The sequence below is a fragment of the Pongo abelii genome, chromosome 16 (assembly GCF_028885655.2).
Source record: "Pongo abelii isolate AG06213 chromosome 16, NHGRI_mPonAbe1-v2.0_pri, whole genome shotgun sequence".
Classification (NCBI taxonomy): Eukaryota; Metazoa; Chordata; class Mammalia; order Primates; family Hominidae; genus Pongo; species Pongo abelii.
In genome coordinates this window covers 62229598-62247522 of record NC_072001.2, presented here as the reverse complement: position 1 = coordinate 62247522, position 17925 = coordinate 62229598, and the positions used below count along the sequence as shown (strand labels likewise).

General features: G+C 47.8%; 1 protein-coding gene across 1 annotated transcript in view; it reads left to right on the top strand.

The window, feature by feature from the left end:
• MYO1E (myosin IE) overlaps positions 1–17925 on the top strand; it is a 233980-nt gene that overhangs the window by 190404 nt on the left and 25651 nt on the right. The window contains exons 20-23 of the mRNA XM_024232358.3: positions 2907–3021; positions 3232–3401; positions 5120–5265; positions 16865–17011. Of these exons, the coding sequence (XP_024088126.1) occupies positions 2907–3021; positions 3232–3401; positions 5120–5265; positions 16865–17011 (578 nt within the window). The remainder of the gene's footprint in view (positions 1–2906; positions 3022–3231; positions 3402–5119; positions 5266–16864; positions 17012–17925) is intronic.

Genomic DNA, 17925 nt, shown 5'->3' with positions numbered 1-17925 from the left:
CAGAACAGTTCCTGTTCTTTCTAAAATGGGATGGAGTGATTTATCGGTATAATGCAGAACTCCTTGTTTCATACACGCTGTTACTTTTCAACTTGTGAGATTTTCATATATAATTAAAACAGCCTTAATATTTGTAATACTTTTTTTTCTGATTCAGTTGCATTGGAGGGGGTTATATTCAAAATCAAGATTTATTTTTGGCTGTCCTTTTCCTTGCCTTACACTCAATTGTGTTGTTACCGTTACTTGACTCTCCTTCCCCCCGTCTTTGACACATGCACTCACACACGGACACCATCACCTGCGCTCTCTCCCCTGCCCCAAACGCATACATCCCCATCTAGCCCTGACATGCAGATACTTTCACAAAAGTTGGTTTTTAAAATCTGGCTGGGCACAGTGGCTCATGCCTGTAATCTCAACACTTTGGGAGGCTGAGTTGGGAAGATGCCTTGAGGCCAGGAGTTCAAGACTGGGCAAGTCAGTTAGACCTCATCTCTACAAAAAAATTTAAAATTAGCTGGGTGTGGTGGTACACGCCTGCTGTCCTAGCTACTCAGGAGGCTGAGGTCGGAGGATCACTTGAGCCCAGGAGTTCAAGGTTACAGTGAGCTATGATTGTACCACTGCAGTCCAGCCTGGGCAACAGATCAAGAAAGACCCTTTCTCTTAAAAAAAAAAAAAAAAAAAGGAAAAAGAAAACCTACCATGTGGTTTTACTTTAATAGTAAATGTTCTGAATATACAAAATTACCTATTTGCTTTAAGAACCCACATCATAGCCGCGCGTGGTGGCTCACGCCTGTAATACGAACACTTTGGGAGGCTGAGGCCGGCAGATCATGAGGTCAGGAAATCAAGACCATCCTGGCTAACATGGCGAAACCCCATCTCTACTAAAAATACAAAAAAAATTAGCCGAGCGTGATGGCGGGCACCTGTAGTCCCAGCTACTCGGGAGGCTGAGGCAGGAGAATGGCGTGAACCCGGGAGGCAGAGCTTGCAGTGGGCCGAGATAGCGCCACTGCACTCCAGCCTGGGTGACAGAGCGAGACTCTGCCTCGGGGAAAAAAAAAAAAAAAAAAAAAAAAAACCCATATCAGACACCATAGGGTTTGTTTTTGTTTTGTGTTACATGTATCCCATGTCTTTTGGCTTTTCTCATTTAAGGTTGTTTTGTGTGTTTCTCTGTTGTTGTTTGGTTTGGTTTGGTTTGGTTTTTATTCTCTCCTTATCTGTGTTGTCAAGGTTTTTTCTTGAACCTCCCTAATTTCTAACCCCCCTGGGCTTTTAAAAAGAAATCTAAAATCCAGTGAATCTTTGAGATAGTCTCTAGGAAGTTGGGAATCCTTTGCCTCTTCATCCTTTCTCTGAGTCACAAGTGTATTTTCTGTGATACGCCCAAAATAGTTCTGGGAAAGAAGAAGGAAACAAGACTTACTCAGAAACCCAATACACAAGAAATATCAATGGATATTCTTACAACAGGCAACTGCAGGGCTCAGATTTTAAACATTCTGTCCAGTTGCTAATCCGTGCATTCCACTTGGGGTTTAGAAATCTGTCCTTATGCCTATTGTTTACGGCACTGAAGCCAGGGGAATTACATGGCCCCTCCCCTGGTGTTTGGAGTTTGGGATGTTGTTTCTGCACAGATGGAGCTGTGAGAAGGAGAGAAGTTGAGTGGCAGGAGAGGATAGGTCTGGCTCCCAAGCATGCACCCGGATAAACAGAGACAACAAATCAAGCCCAGCTGCCTTCAAACCACATTGGCTTGTTTACTTCTGGAACATTTTTGCAATGACTGTTCATCATCTTTACTTTGGATTTTTATTGGTTGATTTTATTTTTTCCTAGAGAGTCATGTAAGCCACTCTCAAGGTAGATGAGAAGGTTTCCTACCATTTTACAAGTGGATCAAATGCAGATTTACAGAGAAAGCTTTGCATATCTAAATGAGGAGGAGCCTGGCAGAGCCTGAAAGACCTAGGTTCACTTTCTAGCCCCACCCAGTCTTAGTTCCAATGTTCTCATCTGTAAAATGGAGATGACAGAGTATGCCGCTCATGTAGCTGTGGAGTCGTTGAATGAAACTGTGTGGAAATCATCTAGGGTGACTTCTGCCCCATAGTGGGCACTCGGCTCACTACAGCTGTTTGCTGTCACCTTTATCATTCCAAGGCCTGGTTGAGGCGCAGCTGTCAGCATTCATTGGTAAAATGGCCGGACTCTCAAGACCTGCTAGAGACTGATGTGGTCCCTAAACAGCCCCAGCCCTTCTGGGCAAATCCAAGTCCTCATTAGCACACCTCACGTCCAGCTCCAGTCACTGTGGTTATTATCCTCTGCTCCGCTGCTCCTTGGTGAATCCTGAGATTGGTGAATCCTGAGACAGGAAGTCTATATTTTCTTGGAACTGAAAGTAGGGCAGCCCTCCTTCCACAGCAGCACAAGCCCAGCTCCTGCAGAAACTGGAAAATTCTGTTTAGAGGCTGCATGCCGAAATGCCGCACCGAACAACAGCAACAGCCGCCACCCACTCACTTGATCTGGCTTCCTAATAATATACTCTTTGGATCAAGGTGGGGAATAAGTGGAGAAGCATTGAATCGCTCATTCGATTCTCACAGGGACTGTAGCAAGGCAGGGCAAGGTCCAACTGAAGACACTCAGATTCTCCTATTTCCCGTTGTTTTCCATTAAAAGAAAAAAAGGTATAGGTCATTTTATAGTGAGAATAAATGACATGCCACAGTAAGCGTTTCACATATTTGTTCATGAATCAGAGAAGCTGCTTCCTGTGCGTGTCATTGTCTAAACTGAGTGTCCCTGGAATAACAAGAAAAGTGTTGTTCAGGGATTGGGGCTTGGGGCTTGGCTCACATTTGTCTTCTCTCCATTCACAGCTATTTCTTTTAGAAGAGATGAGAGAGAGAAAGTATGATGGATATGCTCGAGTGATACAGAAATCATGGAGGAAATTCGTGGCCCGGAAGAAATACGTTCAAATGAGAGAAGAAGGTATTTTAGCAATTTTGTTTCATTCATTTTAACAAATCTGAAGAGTAAATTGGAGCTTAAGTGAAGTTCTAAGTTCCATTTTATTTTGCATATAATGTCACGCTAAAAATATTGCATCATTTAGAGTTTCTTTGTATATTTCCACAGTATTTTCCTCCCTTTTCTGACTGACTTATCCTTCTTCCATCTTCACCCTCTTGGGAATTGTAGCCTCAGACCTCTTATTGAACAAGAAGGAGAGAAGGAGAAACAGTATTAACAGGAACTTTATAGGGGATTATATTGGGATGGAAGAGCACCCAGAACTCCAGCAGTTCGTGGGCAAGAGGGAGAAGATTGATTTCGCAGACACAGTCACCAAGTATGACAGGAGGTTCAAGGTATGTGCTAACTGCCTGCCTCTGAGATCACCAAACAGATTCCTTATTTTTTTTAATAACTTGTTATTTTGCTTTTGTTGTTACCAAATCAGAATGTGTTCGTTGTAGAAAAATTTAGAGAAAATACAGTAAACCAAAAGAAAAACAGGCACCTATGCCCAGAAACAATCACTGTTAACATTCTGTGTATATCCATATCTTTCAGAATGTTTTTATGAAAACATACATTTGCGTATTTAGTTTTACAAAAAATGAGATATATATTACATGCTGTTTTATGTCCTGAAGTGGTTTTTTGTTTGTTTTTTAAATAATGCCAGGGAGAATTTTCGATAGTGATACAGGAAGCAATATAAGTTATTTTACATGGCTGCATAGTATTCCATTTGACAGTTGCTTTATTATTTTTAACCAATTTCTCATGAATCAATTTTTAGTGAGCTGGTTTTTCTTTTTTACTATCATAACTTCAATGAGCATCTTTTCACACATCTTTGTGTATCTATCTGTCTCCTAATATTTTTAGAAGAAATTGATAGGAGTGAAATCGTTGAATCAAAGGATTCAGAATATCAAGTAATATTGCAGAGTATCCTCATCCATTTTCCCAGGGTGGCAGATAAGTAAGGCTTTTCTAGCCACAGGAGGAACAGTTGATTTTTTACCTCCTCCTTTAGATACCTTTTGATAAAGTCTTGGTCCCAATAGAAAAATCTGAAGCTTCAGAAGCTCATGGACCCATTAAGAGCTTTTGGTTTTTTGCCAGGGGCAGGGAGGTCAAGAAAAAAATTTAATGAAATAAACAATGGAAGCATGATGTTGTTTTGCTAAAACCAAACCATTCCTTGCAACCTGTGCATGGCACCAGCTGCTGTGACGGCAGCCCTGGATGCACACAGGGGTGCTTAGCTCTCGCAGCGGTACTCATTATAAAGTAGTTACCCACAAATTCCCAAGTAGATTTATATTAGATTATTGAGAATTATCATTCAAATGACAATATATCAGTATTTTAAAAAGAAAATTTTATGAACTCCCAAGAAAATATATGCAGACGCTGCCCCCTGTTTAGAAACATGCTATAGTGCATTGTTGGTAAGTTCACCACAGGTGTTGGTGACTTTCCCTTTACACCTGCTGTCCTGATACATCAGGTGACTCCATATGAGTTTGCCAGTTTTTAAGTCAAAAAGAGTCAAATGTCATCATTTTTTACATGTCATCCTAATAATCATGAACAATGCCCTCTTTCACTGTCATGGGGCCCGGTCATGTGATGAATGGAACGGCCTCTCAACGGTAGTGAAGATTGACTGTCCAGGGCAGCTTCCCACTGTCGTGGTAACAGCGGTCCGCTGTGTGAATCGCTGTCATCACATTGACTATGTCTGTCCACCTTTTTTTGAGACAGAGTCTCGCTCTGTCACCCAGGCTGGAGTGCAGTGGTGCAATCTCGGCTCACTGCAACCTCCACCTCCCAGGTTAAAGCGATTCTCCTGCCTCAGCCTCCCAAGTAGCTGAGATTACAGGCACCCACCACCACGCCAAGCTAATTTTTGTATTTTCAGTAGAAACGGGGTTTCACCATGTTGGTCAGGCTGGTCTCGAACTCCTGACCTCAGGTGATCCACCCGCCTTGGCCTCCCAAAGTGCTGGGATTCCAGGTGTGAGCCACCGTGCCTGTCCTGTCCAGCTTCTTAAAGCTCCTCTCCTTACAGGGTGTAAAGCGAGACCTGCTTCTTACCCCAAAGTGCTTGTACTTAATCGGACGAGAAAAAGTCAAACAGGGCCCAGACAAGGGCCTGGTGAAAGAAGTCCTGAAGCGGAAAATCGAGATAGAACGGATCTTGTCTGTGTCCCTCAGGTGAGTGGTGGAGGTGCAGAGGCAGGACTGCCCCTTCTCGCCTTAGCATCATAGTCCGCTGTTCCAAACAGCCAGGAGGAAGGCCCCGGCTGTCAAAATCATGATCAAGAGAATGGAATTTCCCTTCGTCCCAAAGGGAAGACTCCCTAGTCTCAGCGAGTCTTGATAGGTCAGGAAGAAGGTACCAAGAAAACGTTGCCTCTGGACAGCTCCTCTAATCAAGGGGGACCCAGCTCTATTGTAACTGTAACGTGTTAGAAATGAACCCGGTATATGGAACACCTTAGAGAATAATTTCTCTTGTTGCAGTGGAGCCAAGGATTCAGAGCCCTGTCCCCCAGTCCACCTCACCCAGGTTGGAGGCCTCACCCATTTCCCTGAGCAGAGGGTCCTGAAAGGGAAGTTTCTTTGGGACTTCCTTAGGTAGTGCAAGTTGGTCTCCATTCTCTGTAGCCCTGGAGTCATCGCGAGATGCTCTCTTCGCTCTAATTCTCAGGCAGTAGGGAGTGGTGTTTGCTTCCGCAAGGCCTCAGGAAGGGCCCTTGCTCTTCCCGGCAGCACCTTGGCTTCCTCTCGGCAGAAGGGCTCCTCTGCCGGCTGTCAGCATCTCCTCCATCAGTGGGACCTAGGCTAGGAGTTCTTAGCACAGGAGGTCTTCCCATGCTAAGAAGTCCTCCCCTGCCAAGAACTCCCAGACTAGGAGTCCTCCCATGCTAAGTCCTCCTGAAGTCTTCCCATGGTAAGAACTCCTAGACTAAGTTCTGCTGACACAGGAAATCCTTGCAATCCATGAAGATTAAGAATGGAAGAAAGGCCACCTTGAGCCCCATAGCTTCCTCCAAGAATCGTGTCCCTGGGCCTCTGAGGCTAACACTACTTTAGTCGGGAAAAGCTTTGGGCCTTTGCATTAGAGATGTTCTGCTCTCACGTGAACATGGAATTGGGACGCCTGTCAAACTCTTACTCCACACAGAAGACAAAACTGCTGCACTCAGGAAAAAGCAGGGGTTTTATGTGCTCAGGCGTCTGACCTACCGAGCTGGAAATCCTAGCACCAGTCTGATAATCCAAAACAGATTTCTAGTTGCATCCATTCTTGCCTGTGTCTCTGTGGTTTCTGATTCTATCTGTTCCTAATTTCCCTGGATAAAGGGCCAGGCGGTGCAGTGCAGTTAAGTATTTAAAACATGCCAACTCAGGATGTGGTAAAGTTGCTAAGCAGATGAGTCCACAGTGTCCATTTTGCAGCCCCACCTCAGGTAGGTTTCAAGGCTATTGGTTTGTTTTGTTTTGTTTTGTTTTTTAAAAAAAAAAAAAGCTCTAGGCGCTGACTGATTTTCTGAAGGCCTTCCTGAACATTCAGCTCACTGGCTGGGTCCCAACCTGAGCGGGGCAGTGCCTGCTGGCCACACTCTTCCTGGCTAGCTGGAGCCTGAGGCTGCCGTGGAAACCCAACAGGAAGCTCCTTCTTTGTTTGTCATTGCATGGGGACCTGCCATGCCTGGACTAAGCCAGGTTGGCCACAACGTGCTTGGCAGGCACCGCAGGTGAAAGTCGGGCAACCACAGCTCTAGGGCGTGTGTAGTCGCTGTGCTGAGAGTGACTTGTTCTTTCTGTTATTGCCCAGGTCTGTCTTCAGTCCCTCAGACGCCTGGTGGAGTGCTCATGACTGGGACCGTAAATTATCCTAATTGAGCTACATTTGTGTGGTTATTTTGTTTTGTTTTGTTTTTTTAGACAGAGTCTCGCTCTGTCACCCAGGCTGGAGTGCAGTGGTGTGATCTCAGCTCGCTGCAACTTCTGCCTCCCGGGTCCAAGTGATTCTCCTGCCTCAGGCTCCCCAGTAGCTGGGATTACAGGCCTGCGCCACCACCCCTGGCTAATGTTTGTATTTTTAGTAGAGACAAGGTTTCACCATGTTGGCCAGGCTCGTCTTGAACTCCCGACTTCAAGTAATCCACTCATCTTGGCCTCCCAAAGTGCTGGGATTAGAGTCGTGAGCCACCGTGCCTCGCCTTGAACTACACTTTTATCAAGCACTTCGACACTTAGTATCTTATTTATAAGTCCTTGAGGGGGTTGTCAAGCAGGGACTGTAGGGACTGTTCACACTCAAATTTCTTCCTTTTATTGTTTTTTGTTTGTTTGTTGGTTTGTTGTCTTCTCTTACAGCCTCTGGGGATATAATCTCTCATGGTAGCACCAGCTTCTTTTTCTTCTTCCTCTTCAGTATTCATCATCTGGAAGGTTCCTTTCTTGTGGTCTTTCCTTTTTAAAGGCTGTAGTAAAATGAGGTACTTAGCCTAAAAGTTTTTATGACTCTAAGGAAAAAAAAAGAAAGTGTGAGTCATTTGAACTTGTGATGTCTGTGTATTGCAGTCACTGAACCTCACACTTGCCAAGATGAATAATAGTGTCCCCTCGTTTCTTTATACTTGAGTTAGGCCAGTAATCAGAACCAAGTTAGGCAAGCAAACAGAGGGTGATGTGTGTGCAGAATCGAACCCAGAGTGGAAATTAATTCTGGTACCAGACTACTGAACGTGTGTGTGTGTTCTCAAAATATTTCAGTACTGGCATAGAGAAAGATTTTAACAGTTGTCTTGTACTTCAGGAAAAAAGCTGCAGCATCTGTATGTGTTTTTAAGAATTTCTGAGATTGACCAGTTGACTATTGGCTGGAATTATATCAACATATGGCCTCCTCGTTACGATTTATCAAAGTATCCCATAAGCTTGATCTTAGCCCATCTCTAGCTCTTACAACTAATGTCAGTGCACAGTGGGCCTACAGCTCCCTATTCAAACCAACAAACCAACCATTCAGTAACAGTTATGAGACAACGAGGGAAATGTGAGCATGATTAAATATTTGGTATGAAGAATTTATTGTTTATTTCTGTAGGTGTGATAATGTTTTTGTGGTTAATTTTAATATAAAGAGACTTTATCTTTTAGTGATATATACTGAAACATTTGAGGATGAAATAAAGGCTGAGCACAGTGACCCACGCCTGTAATCCCAGCACTTTGGGAGACCAAGGCAGGAGGCTCACTTGACCCTAGGAGGTTTGGGACCCACCTGGGCAACAGAGTAAGACCCCATCTCTACAAAAAATGTGAAAATTAGCCAGGAGTGGTGGTACGTGCCCATGGTCCCAACTACTCAGGAAGCTGAGGTGGGAGGATTGCTTGAGCCCAACAGGTCAAGGCTGCAATGAGTCATGATCATACCACTGCACTCCAGCCTGGGCAGCAGAGTGAGACCCTATCTCAAATAAAAATAATATCATAGTTTTTACTTTGGTTTAAAATAACCTGGAAGTTATTTTAAAGTGGAAGCAGTGAGAGTGAGGTTGTAGATAATTGTGATTATCCGTGAATTGGTGCTTGAAATCTGACATGTGGTGGTTCATTTTATACTATTTATTTTTTTGAGACAGGGTCTCACTTTGCCACCCAGGCTGGAGTGCAATGGCGCAATCTCGGCTCACTGCAGCCTCGACCTCCAGGTTCAAGCGATCCACCCACCTCAGCCTCCTAAGTATCTAGACTACAAGCACGCACCCCCACTTCTGGCTAATTTTTGTTTTTGTAGAGACAGGGTTTCCCCATGTTACCCAGGCTGGTCTCCAACTCCTGGGCTCATGGGAGCTACCCACCTCAGCTTCCCAAAGTGCTAGGATTACAGGCATGAGCCACTGCGCCCAGCCCTACTACCCTACTTGTTTACAATTTAGAATTTTCCATAATAAAATGTTTTTCTAATCCTCCAGTAGACATGAAATTTTTAGAAGTCTTTATCTTTTCTAAACATACAGATATATGTCTAGTTGAATTATGCTTAAAAATTTTTTTGAAGTTTTCATTTACAAGAAAAAATAGGATCCCAACAGGTAAAAATAGGGCCAATAGCTCAGAGAGATATTAAGACTATAGTTTGTCAAAGGGACTCCAGGATAATTTGATCAGGAAAAATCCTTATTTAAATAAAAATTAGGCTGGGTATGGTGGCTCACACCTGTAATCCCAGCACTTTGGGAGGCCGAGGTGAGCCGATTGCTTGAGGTCAGGAGTTCAAGACCAGCCTGGCCAACATGACAAAACCCCCTCTCTACTAAAAATACAAAAAAATTAGTTGAGCATGGTGGTGCATGCCTGTAATCCCAGCTACTTAGGAGGCTGTGGCAGGAGAATCACTTGAGCCTGGGAGGCGGAGGGTGCAGTGAGCCGAGATCACACCACTGCACTCCAGCCTGGGTGACAGAGCCAGACTCCATCTCAAAAAATAAATAAATAAAAATTAAAGTGAAACACTGATGCTTGCATTTCTGGCTTCATTGGAGACGTGGGAAGAATGTCAGGAGGTGACACACCAATACAGAGTTGAGACACGGGACTTCTGAGCGTATGGTGGCTGCTGGCAGAAGGCCATGCCTGGGTTTTTGAAGGATCCTCCCAGAATTGCTTCTTGTTCAAGTACTGGCCTGGCCCCACTCTTACTTGAAAAATTCAATTGCAGGAAGGGTGACGACAGATATAATGACCCATGTTCTTGGCTTTGCTATTGTAGGTGTTGAGTTTGGTGCCATGGAAGCTCTTATTTGGGGCTCTCTGATGAGGCTTCTCATTTTTCTTCTCATTCTGGTTAGCTGATCACCAGAAGGATGAGACCAAAAGTTGTGTGGCTGTCCATCTGGATTAATAGATTTTCCAGTACTTATCTCCAATTGGAAAAACAACCCGTAAGACAGTGCTTTTAGACAGAGGCACCAGCTCCCTGGTCACAACATTCTTGCCCAGAATGTTTCCTTGCCTGAATCCCCTAAACTTTCTGGCAATACAAACAGCCCACTTCACTGCCTGTCCTGGTGACCTGAAGCATTACTGGCATCTTGACTTGCTGTGGCCTGTAAGCATTGGGAACCTGGAAGTTGTCAACATCATGGGATTGAGCACCTACCTGGTGCTGAGCCCTGGTATTCGAAGGTGAACGAGGCACAGTCACTGCCTCAGGAAGCTCCTCTCATTCTGGAGGGGGGAACAGACAGCTGAGTAAACATGTGCCTTACTACAAGTGTTCCCAGCGTGATTTAAAGGATACTCCTGGGACACAAAAGAGGCGAGTGGGTCTTTGCACCTGCGGGTCAGGTGAAGCTTCTTTGAGCCGGACACATCACTGCTGAGGCCTGCATCTGCATCCGGGCTTTCTCAGAGGAGTTAAGAAGGTTCTGAAACTGGTGCCATTGGTTTCTCTGGGTGGTAGAATTCTGGGCAAGTTTTATTTTCTTCTTGATTCGCCTCCGTATCTTCCAGTTTACTAAAAGCAGCATATATTTCATAATCAGGAAAGATTTTTATAAAAGCTTAAATAAAGGCAGGGCTATCCTTGGAAATTGCCTTTTCAGCTTTAAAAAAAAAAAAAAAAATCCTTCAGGACTTTCCTTGGTGTTTTGTAACTAACATTTCTGTGAAAAGATATATTGGTTAAGAGAGTAAAACAAGATTTTCTAGTGTTGTCAGCAATACAACAGTAAGCCGCAAAGACGGAGGAATAAAAAAACAAGGTCAGATCCAAACCAGAGACTAGGAAGAGGTCTTTCAACACAGCTTACAGCATCAAACATCTGTAAGGAATTGCAGCATAGGAATAAGTCAGGGGTGAAGTCCAAAGATAAGTCTGACTTTTTAGAATAAATAAACACAAAAGCTTTGTTTTCAGGTCCGGGAGCATGGGCTAAGGAGAGCAGAATGAGCTGAGACCCTGGCCTGGGTGAAGGTGGTCTGCCTAGCTCCAATGCCTGGATCACTGAAGGGAGGGAATTTTGGAGTTGATGGTTAAAGTCAAAGTGTCCAAACACATCTCTTCTCATTTCTAGATTCATGCTGATAATTGACCATGAAGTTTTGGTCCGCTTGCTTTTTTCGTTATAATAGTAATGAAACTCCTACTAAATCTAAGCACATTAAACCACTCAAGGTGACTTGTGTTGGGCTCATTTAGCCCTGTTGAATAATCACCACCCTGCCACAGTTCAGCCAGGCCACCAGGCATGACCAGACATGCCAAAGAAAGCTTTGAGCAAACAACCAAAACAGGAAGGCGTTTCATTCCTCACCCCAAAGGCCAAAAAGTGGAGCTTCTTGTTTTACTCTGGTCTGTTGCATGCACTCTACCTAATGCAGCCGGGTTCTTACACCTGGGCTAGGGTGCTAGGAGGCTTAGACTTTATTAATTCAAAATGACTTGGAAGAGGTCTTTTGAGCAGCTTTTCGTAAGTGCTTTTTGGGGTTTTGGATTGCTGGCTGTACCTTTAAAGGGAAGGAGAGGTGATTGTTCCCAGGCACTGTAGAACTGGCATGTTGGCCGTGAATTGCCTTTGCATGCGCTGTTGAGTGACGGAGATGAAAACCGTCTGTTGTTTAAACCACTGGTTGTCAGGGTTTATCCTTGATCCCAGCTATCACAGGAGTGGGCAAGAAGCATGGCTATGATGCGTGGATGTCTGAAAACAAACATCTGAGGTAATGATAATGACCAAGTGCTCCACCCAAATGGCCATTATTTGTCCAAAAAATACTGTAAAGTGTTCTCACTTCACATCCAAGGGCAACTCTTTGGCTGTTCTTCAGCAAGCTGGCCATGAAAGGACCAAGCTCCTTTCCCCTGACACTGGCCTCTTGCTTCCAGTGACCTCCATTCACCGCCCCGCCCCACCCCCATGGTTTGCGCGTGCTGCCGTTCTGCACCTTCCTTTCCAATTGTGCTGTGGTTCCTTTGACCTCTTTTTCTCCTGTGGATTACCAAGCCCCTTTCCTGTAGGAGGACTGAAAGTGGGTAATTTGTAAACAGTAAGAATTTAATTGTTACAGTTCTAGAGACCGGGAAGTCCAAGGTTAAACAAGGTGCAGGCAGATCTGGTGTCTGGTGAAGGCCCACTGTCTTCTTTATAGATGGCACCTCTTGTTGTGTCCTCACATGGGAGAATGACAGAAAGGGCAAACCATTCCGTCATACCTCTTCTGTAAGATCACTAATCCAATTCTTGAGGACCTCTTCCTTGTAACTTAATCACCTCCTTAAGGCCACACTTCTTAATACTAGCACATTGGTGAATAAGTTTCAACATCAGACCAAGGTAGAGGCTATGGCTACAGCTACTGGCTCCATCAGCTCTGGGTCACTAGCTCCCTGTCTCAGTCTGGAGAGAAGATTCCTGACAAGCCTGGGATAGTCCCCCAAGATTCTCTGCCCAAGGGAGCCCTGTGATTCCAAGAAGGGCCCAACCCCTACCTTGACCTGTGAATGGGGCTGAACAGGGATACCACAGGAGTTTCCTTCTAAATGGGTCAGATTTTACACGGAAGAAGGATCCTGGGTCTCGAAGATTCTCTACAGTTCAGTCCTCTGTGTGATCCCCTTGCCTCATCATCTGGCTTTGTCACAGCCACAGTAATCCCACTGGTGCAGTGACACCAGGTGCTCCAAGAGCAGAGCAGAGCTCCTGAGCGACGCTGCAGGACTCTGTGTATACAAAGAACCATGTCTGTGGCACTTGGAGAGACTAAAATGTTACCATGGTCAATTCACTGAAGCAGGTTTGCCTAATTTGTTTCTAATGCCTGGGAAAATGCTTACAATCCCTAATAAAATCTCATTCTTCAAAGGGTTGCCTTCGGTATTTGGCAGTGGTACTTGGAGATACTCGTAAACTTATATATTATAGCCTTTGGGGTGGTGGCCCCATTCACCTGAGTGATAAATCTAACAGGGAATGCACATTCTCAATTACATACATGTTGTTGCTTTCTACCAAGCCTAGCCAGGCCTGAAGATGGAACTTTGTCTCATCAGCCTGCCCTGACCACCAAGCGTTTCCTCGGAGCCGGGTCTGCTTCAGCGTCTGTCTTCCATCACCCTATAGCTTCTAACACCTGCTCCCCTCCAGGCATAAATTTCTCCACAATCCCACCCTGTCCAAACATGCAGTTCCCGCAAAGGTGTGTTCTTTCCTTGTCTAACAAAACTCATTAGCTTGAAGGTGATGATTTTTGCTTGTTTGCTGTTTGTCCATCTGGCCTTTGCATCTCTGAACTTGGGCATCTCTGTACATTCTAGTAGCTCCTGGCCTGCAGTATCCACAGAGCACTGTTTGCCAGAAGGTTCTTAATAAGTACCTTGAAGTCCAGGACATTGGCTTCCCTCTTGATAACCGAGTTTATGATTCTTCAAATTCAAATTTACTACAATAGCTACAACCAGATCATAAATTATACTCACTTGGAACGTAAATGTAGAGTTATCCCTTTTCAGCTGCATTCTATTCATAACTTTCTAGATTTTTATGATCTTAAAAACACAAGATGGATTTGAAAATGGATTTTTGCTCCCTCTCCCTCTCCGGTCTCCCTCTCCCTCTCCCTCTCCCTCTCCGTCTCCCTCTCCCCTTTCTTCGGTCTCCCTCTCCTTCTTTTTTCGGTCTCCCTCTGTTGCCGAAGCTGGACTGTACTACCGTGATCTCGGCTCGCTGCAGCCTCCCTGCCTCGGGCTCCTGTGACTCTCCTGCCTCGGCCTGCCGAGTGCCTGGGATTGCAGGCGCGCGCCACCACGCCTGAATGGTTTTTGTATTTTTGGTGGAGACGGGGTTTCGCCGTGTTGACCGGGCTGGTCTCCAGCTCCTGGCCTCGAGTGATCTGCCTGCCTCGGCCTCCCGAGGTGCTGGGATTGCAGACGGAGTCTCGCTCACTCAGTGCTCAATGGTGCTCAGGCTGGAGTGCAGTGGCGTGATCTTGGCTCGCTACAACCTCCACCTACCAGCCTCCTGCCTTGGCCTCTTAAAGTGCTAAGATTACAGCCTCTGCCCCGCCGCCACCCCGTCTAGGAAGTGAGGAGCATCTCTGCCTGGCCGCCCATCGTCTGGGATGTGAGGAGCCCCTCTGCCCGGCTGCCCCATCTGGGAAGTGAGGAGTGCCTCTGCCCGGCCACCACCCCGTCTGGGAGGAAGTGAGGAGCACCTCTGCCCGGCTGCCCCGTCTGGGAGATGAGGAGCACCTCTGCCGGCTGCCCCGTCTGGGAGGTGAGGAGCGCCTCTGCCCGGCTGCCCCATCTGGGAAGTGAGGAGTGCCTCTGCCCGGCCGCCACCCCGTATGGGAAGTGAGGAGCGCCTCTGCCCGGCCGCCCCGTCTGGGAGGTGAGGAGCGCCTCTGCCCGGCCGCCCCGTCTGGGAGGTGAGGAGCGCCTCTGCCCGGCCGCCCCGTCTGGGAGGTGAGGAGCGCCTCTGCCCGGCCGCCCCGTCTGGGAGGTGAGGAGCGCCTCTGCCCGGCCGCCACCCCGTCTGGGAGGAAGTGAGGAGCACCTCTGCCCGGCCGCCCTATCTGGGAAGTGAGGAGCGCCTCTGCCCGGCCACCCCGTCTGGGAAGTGAGGAGTGCCTCTGCCTGGCCGCCACCCTGTCTGGGAAGTGAGGAGCGCCTCTGCCTGGCCACCCCGTCTGCGAGGTGAGGAGCGCCTCTGCCTGGCCGCCACCCCATCTGGGAGGAAGTGAGGAGCACCTCTGCCCGGCCGCCCCGTCTGGGAAGTGAGGAGCGCCTCTGCCTGGCCACCCCGTCTGCGAGGTGAGAAGCGCCTCTGCCTGGCCGCCACCCCGTCTGGGAGGAAGTGAGGAGCACCTCTGCCCGGCCGCCCCGTCTGGGAAGTGAGGAGCGCCTCTGCCTGGCCGCCACCCCGTCTGGGAGGAAGTGAGGAGCGCCTCTGCCTGGCTGCTCCATCTGGGAAGTGAGGAGCGCCTCTGCCCAGCCGCCACCCCATCTGGGAAGTGAGGAGCGCCTCTGCCTGGCCACCCCGTCTGGGAGGTGAGGAGCGCCCCTGCCCGGCCGCCCAGTCTGGGAAGTGAGGAGCGCTCTGCCTGGCTGCCACCCCGTCTGGGAGGAAGTGAGGAGCGTCTCTGCCCGGCCGCCCCGTCTGGGAAGTGAGGAGCGCCTCTGCCCGGCCGCCCCATCTGGGAAGTGAGGAGCGCCTCTGCCCGGCTGCCACCCCATCTGGAAGGAAGTGAGGAGCGCCTCTGCCCGGCCGCCCCGTCTGGGAGATGAGGAGCGCCTCTGCCCGGCCGCCCCGTCTGGGAGGTGAGGAGCGCCTCTGCCCGGCCGCCTCCTCTGGGAAGTGAGGAGCGCCTCTGCCCGGCTGCCCCGTCTGGGAGATGAGGAGCGCCTCTGCCCGGCTGCCACCCTGTCTGGGAGGAAGTGAGGAGCGCCTCTGCCCGGCCGCCCCGTCTGGGAGGTGAGGAGAGCCTCTGCCCGGCCGCCCCATCTGGGAAGTGAGGAGCGCCTCTGCCCGGCTGCCACCCCGTCTGGAAGGAAGTGAGGAGCGCCTCTGCCTGGCCGCCCCGTCTGGGAGATGAGGAGCGCCTCTGCCCGGCCGCCCCGTCTGGGAGGTGAGGAGCACCTCTGCCCGGCCGCCCCGTCTGGGAGGTGAGGAGCGTCTCTGCCCGGCCGCCCCGTCTGGGAGGTGAGGAGCGCCTCTGCCCCGCGGCCCCGTCTGGGAGGTGAGGAGCGCCTCTGCCCGGCCGCCCCGTCTGGGAGGTGAGGAGCGCCTCTGCCCGGCCGCCCCGTCTGGGAGGTGAGGAGCGCCTCTGCCCGGCCGCCTCGTCTGGGAGGTGAGGAGCGCCTCTGCCCGGCCGCCCCGTCTGGGAGGTGAGGAGCGCCTCTGCCCGGCTGCCTCGTTTGGGAAATGAGGAGCGCCTCTGCCCGGCCGCCCTGTCTGGGAGGTGTACCCAACAGCTCCGAAGAGACAGCGACCATCGGGAGCGGGCCATGAGGACGATGGCGGTTTTGTTGAAAAGAAGGGGGGGAAGTGTGGGGAAAGGAAGGAGAGATCAGATTGTTGCTGTGTCTGTGTAGAAAGAGGTGGGCATAGGAGACTCCATTTCATTCTGACTAGGAGAAATTCTTATGCCTTGGGATGCTGTTGATCTATGGCCTTTCCCCCAGCCCCCTGCTCTCTGAAACATGTGCTGTGTCAACTCAGGGTTAAATGGATTAAGGGCGGTGCAAGATGTGCTTTGTCAAACAGATGCTTGAAGGCAGCATGCTCTTTAAGAGTCATCACCACTCCCTAATCTCAAGTACCCAGGGGCACAAACACTGCAGAAGGCCGCAGGGACCTCTGCCTAGGAAAACCAGAGACCTTTGTTCATGTGTTTATCTGCTGACCTTCTCTCCACTATTATCCTATGACCCTGCCATATCCCCCTCTCCGAGAAACACCCAAGAATGATCAATAAATACTTAATAAAAAAAAAAAAAGAAAATGGATTTTTTTTTAAATATGGGCTAAATTGTCAAGTTCCTGATTTGAAAAATCATGTGGAAAAAGTACTTTGATTATGCTTTTGTTGGGCTATAAACTTTCTTTGAAAGCAGATTTCAGCAATCTCATTATGTAATTCATTGTTGTTGGTTTTGTTTGAAAGATTATTACTTATAGAAAGAAAGACTGTAAAATCTTAGCACTATCTTGCAGGATTTTTAAAATGGAAGAAAAAAACCAATAGAGTAAACAGAAGCACAGCTTTCACCAAGTGTGTTTGTCCAATCTCTTTACAGTACTATGCAGGATGACATTTTTATTCTCCATGAGCAAGAGTATGACAGTTTGCTTGAATCTGTCTTCAAAACTGAATTCCTAAGCCTCTTAGCAAAGCGTTACGAGGAAAAAACCCAGAAGCAACTACCTCTGAAATTCAGCAATACGTAAGTCTGCATCTGGGACCCAAACTTCTGCGTGTAGCTAAAAAGGGGTCTTGATCGCACCCCTGGGATTCAGGATGGGGTTGGAGGAGGCCTGCGAGGAGGACAGTGGGGTCTGGCTGGCCCCAGTGGAACCTTAAGCCTGCAGAAGACAGTCTGGATAGTAGTCACAGACTTTGAAAAGGTTACTTTTGCATTTCTGTGAAATAATGACTTCATAGACTACTGTATTTTATCATTTAGACAAAAATCACCTAAATGAGGCAGACAAAGGCAGATTTTTATGTATCACCCAAAAAAAGGGTTTTTTAATTTAGCAGAGCAGACAGGAGTAGAATCAGGCTGGAAGCAGATGAAAGTGACAGAGGTGGGGACTTAAATTCCCCAAACCAATGCATAATAAAACCTATTTATTGGTAGGGCCTCTGGGGGCTTGAGGACTATAGGTGGCCAACGTATTGTGTAGGTGGTTCACCTTTCTTTCTTTCTTTCTTTCTTTCTTTTTCTTTTCTTTTCTCTTTTTTTTTTTTTGAGATGGCGTCTCGTTCTGTTGCCCAGGCTGGAGTACAGTGATGCGATCTCGGCTCACTGCAACCTCTGCCTCCCAGGTTCAAGCAATTCTCCTGCCTCAGCCTCCTGAGTAGCTAGGATTACAAGTGCTCACCACCACACCCAGCTAATTTTTTCTTATTTTTAGTAGATATGGGGTTTCACCATGTTGGCCAGGCTGGTCTTGAACTACTAACCTCAAGTGATCCACCCACCTCGGCCTCCCAAAGTGCTGGTATCACAGGCTTGAGCCACCATGCCCGGCCTCACCTTCGTTTCTTTTGGCAACATGATCTAATGGACCAGGTACTGGCATACTGTTGACCCTCTAATCTCGTATTTGCTGAGTAAGAGTTATTTAGCTAGTC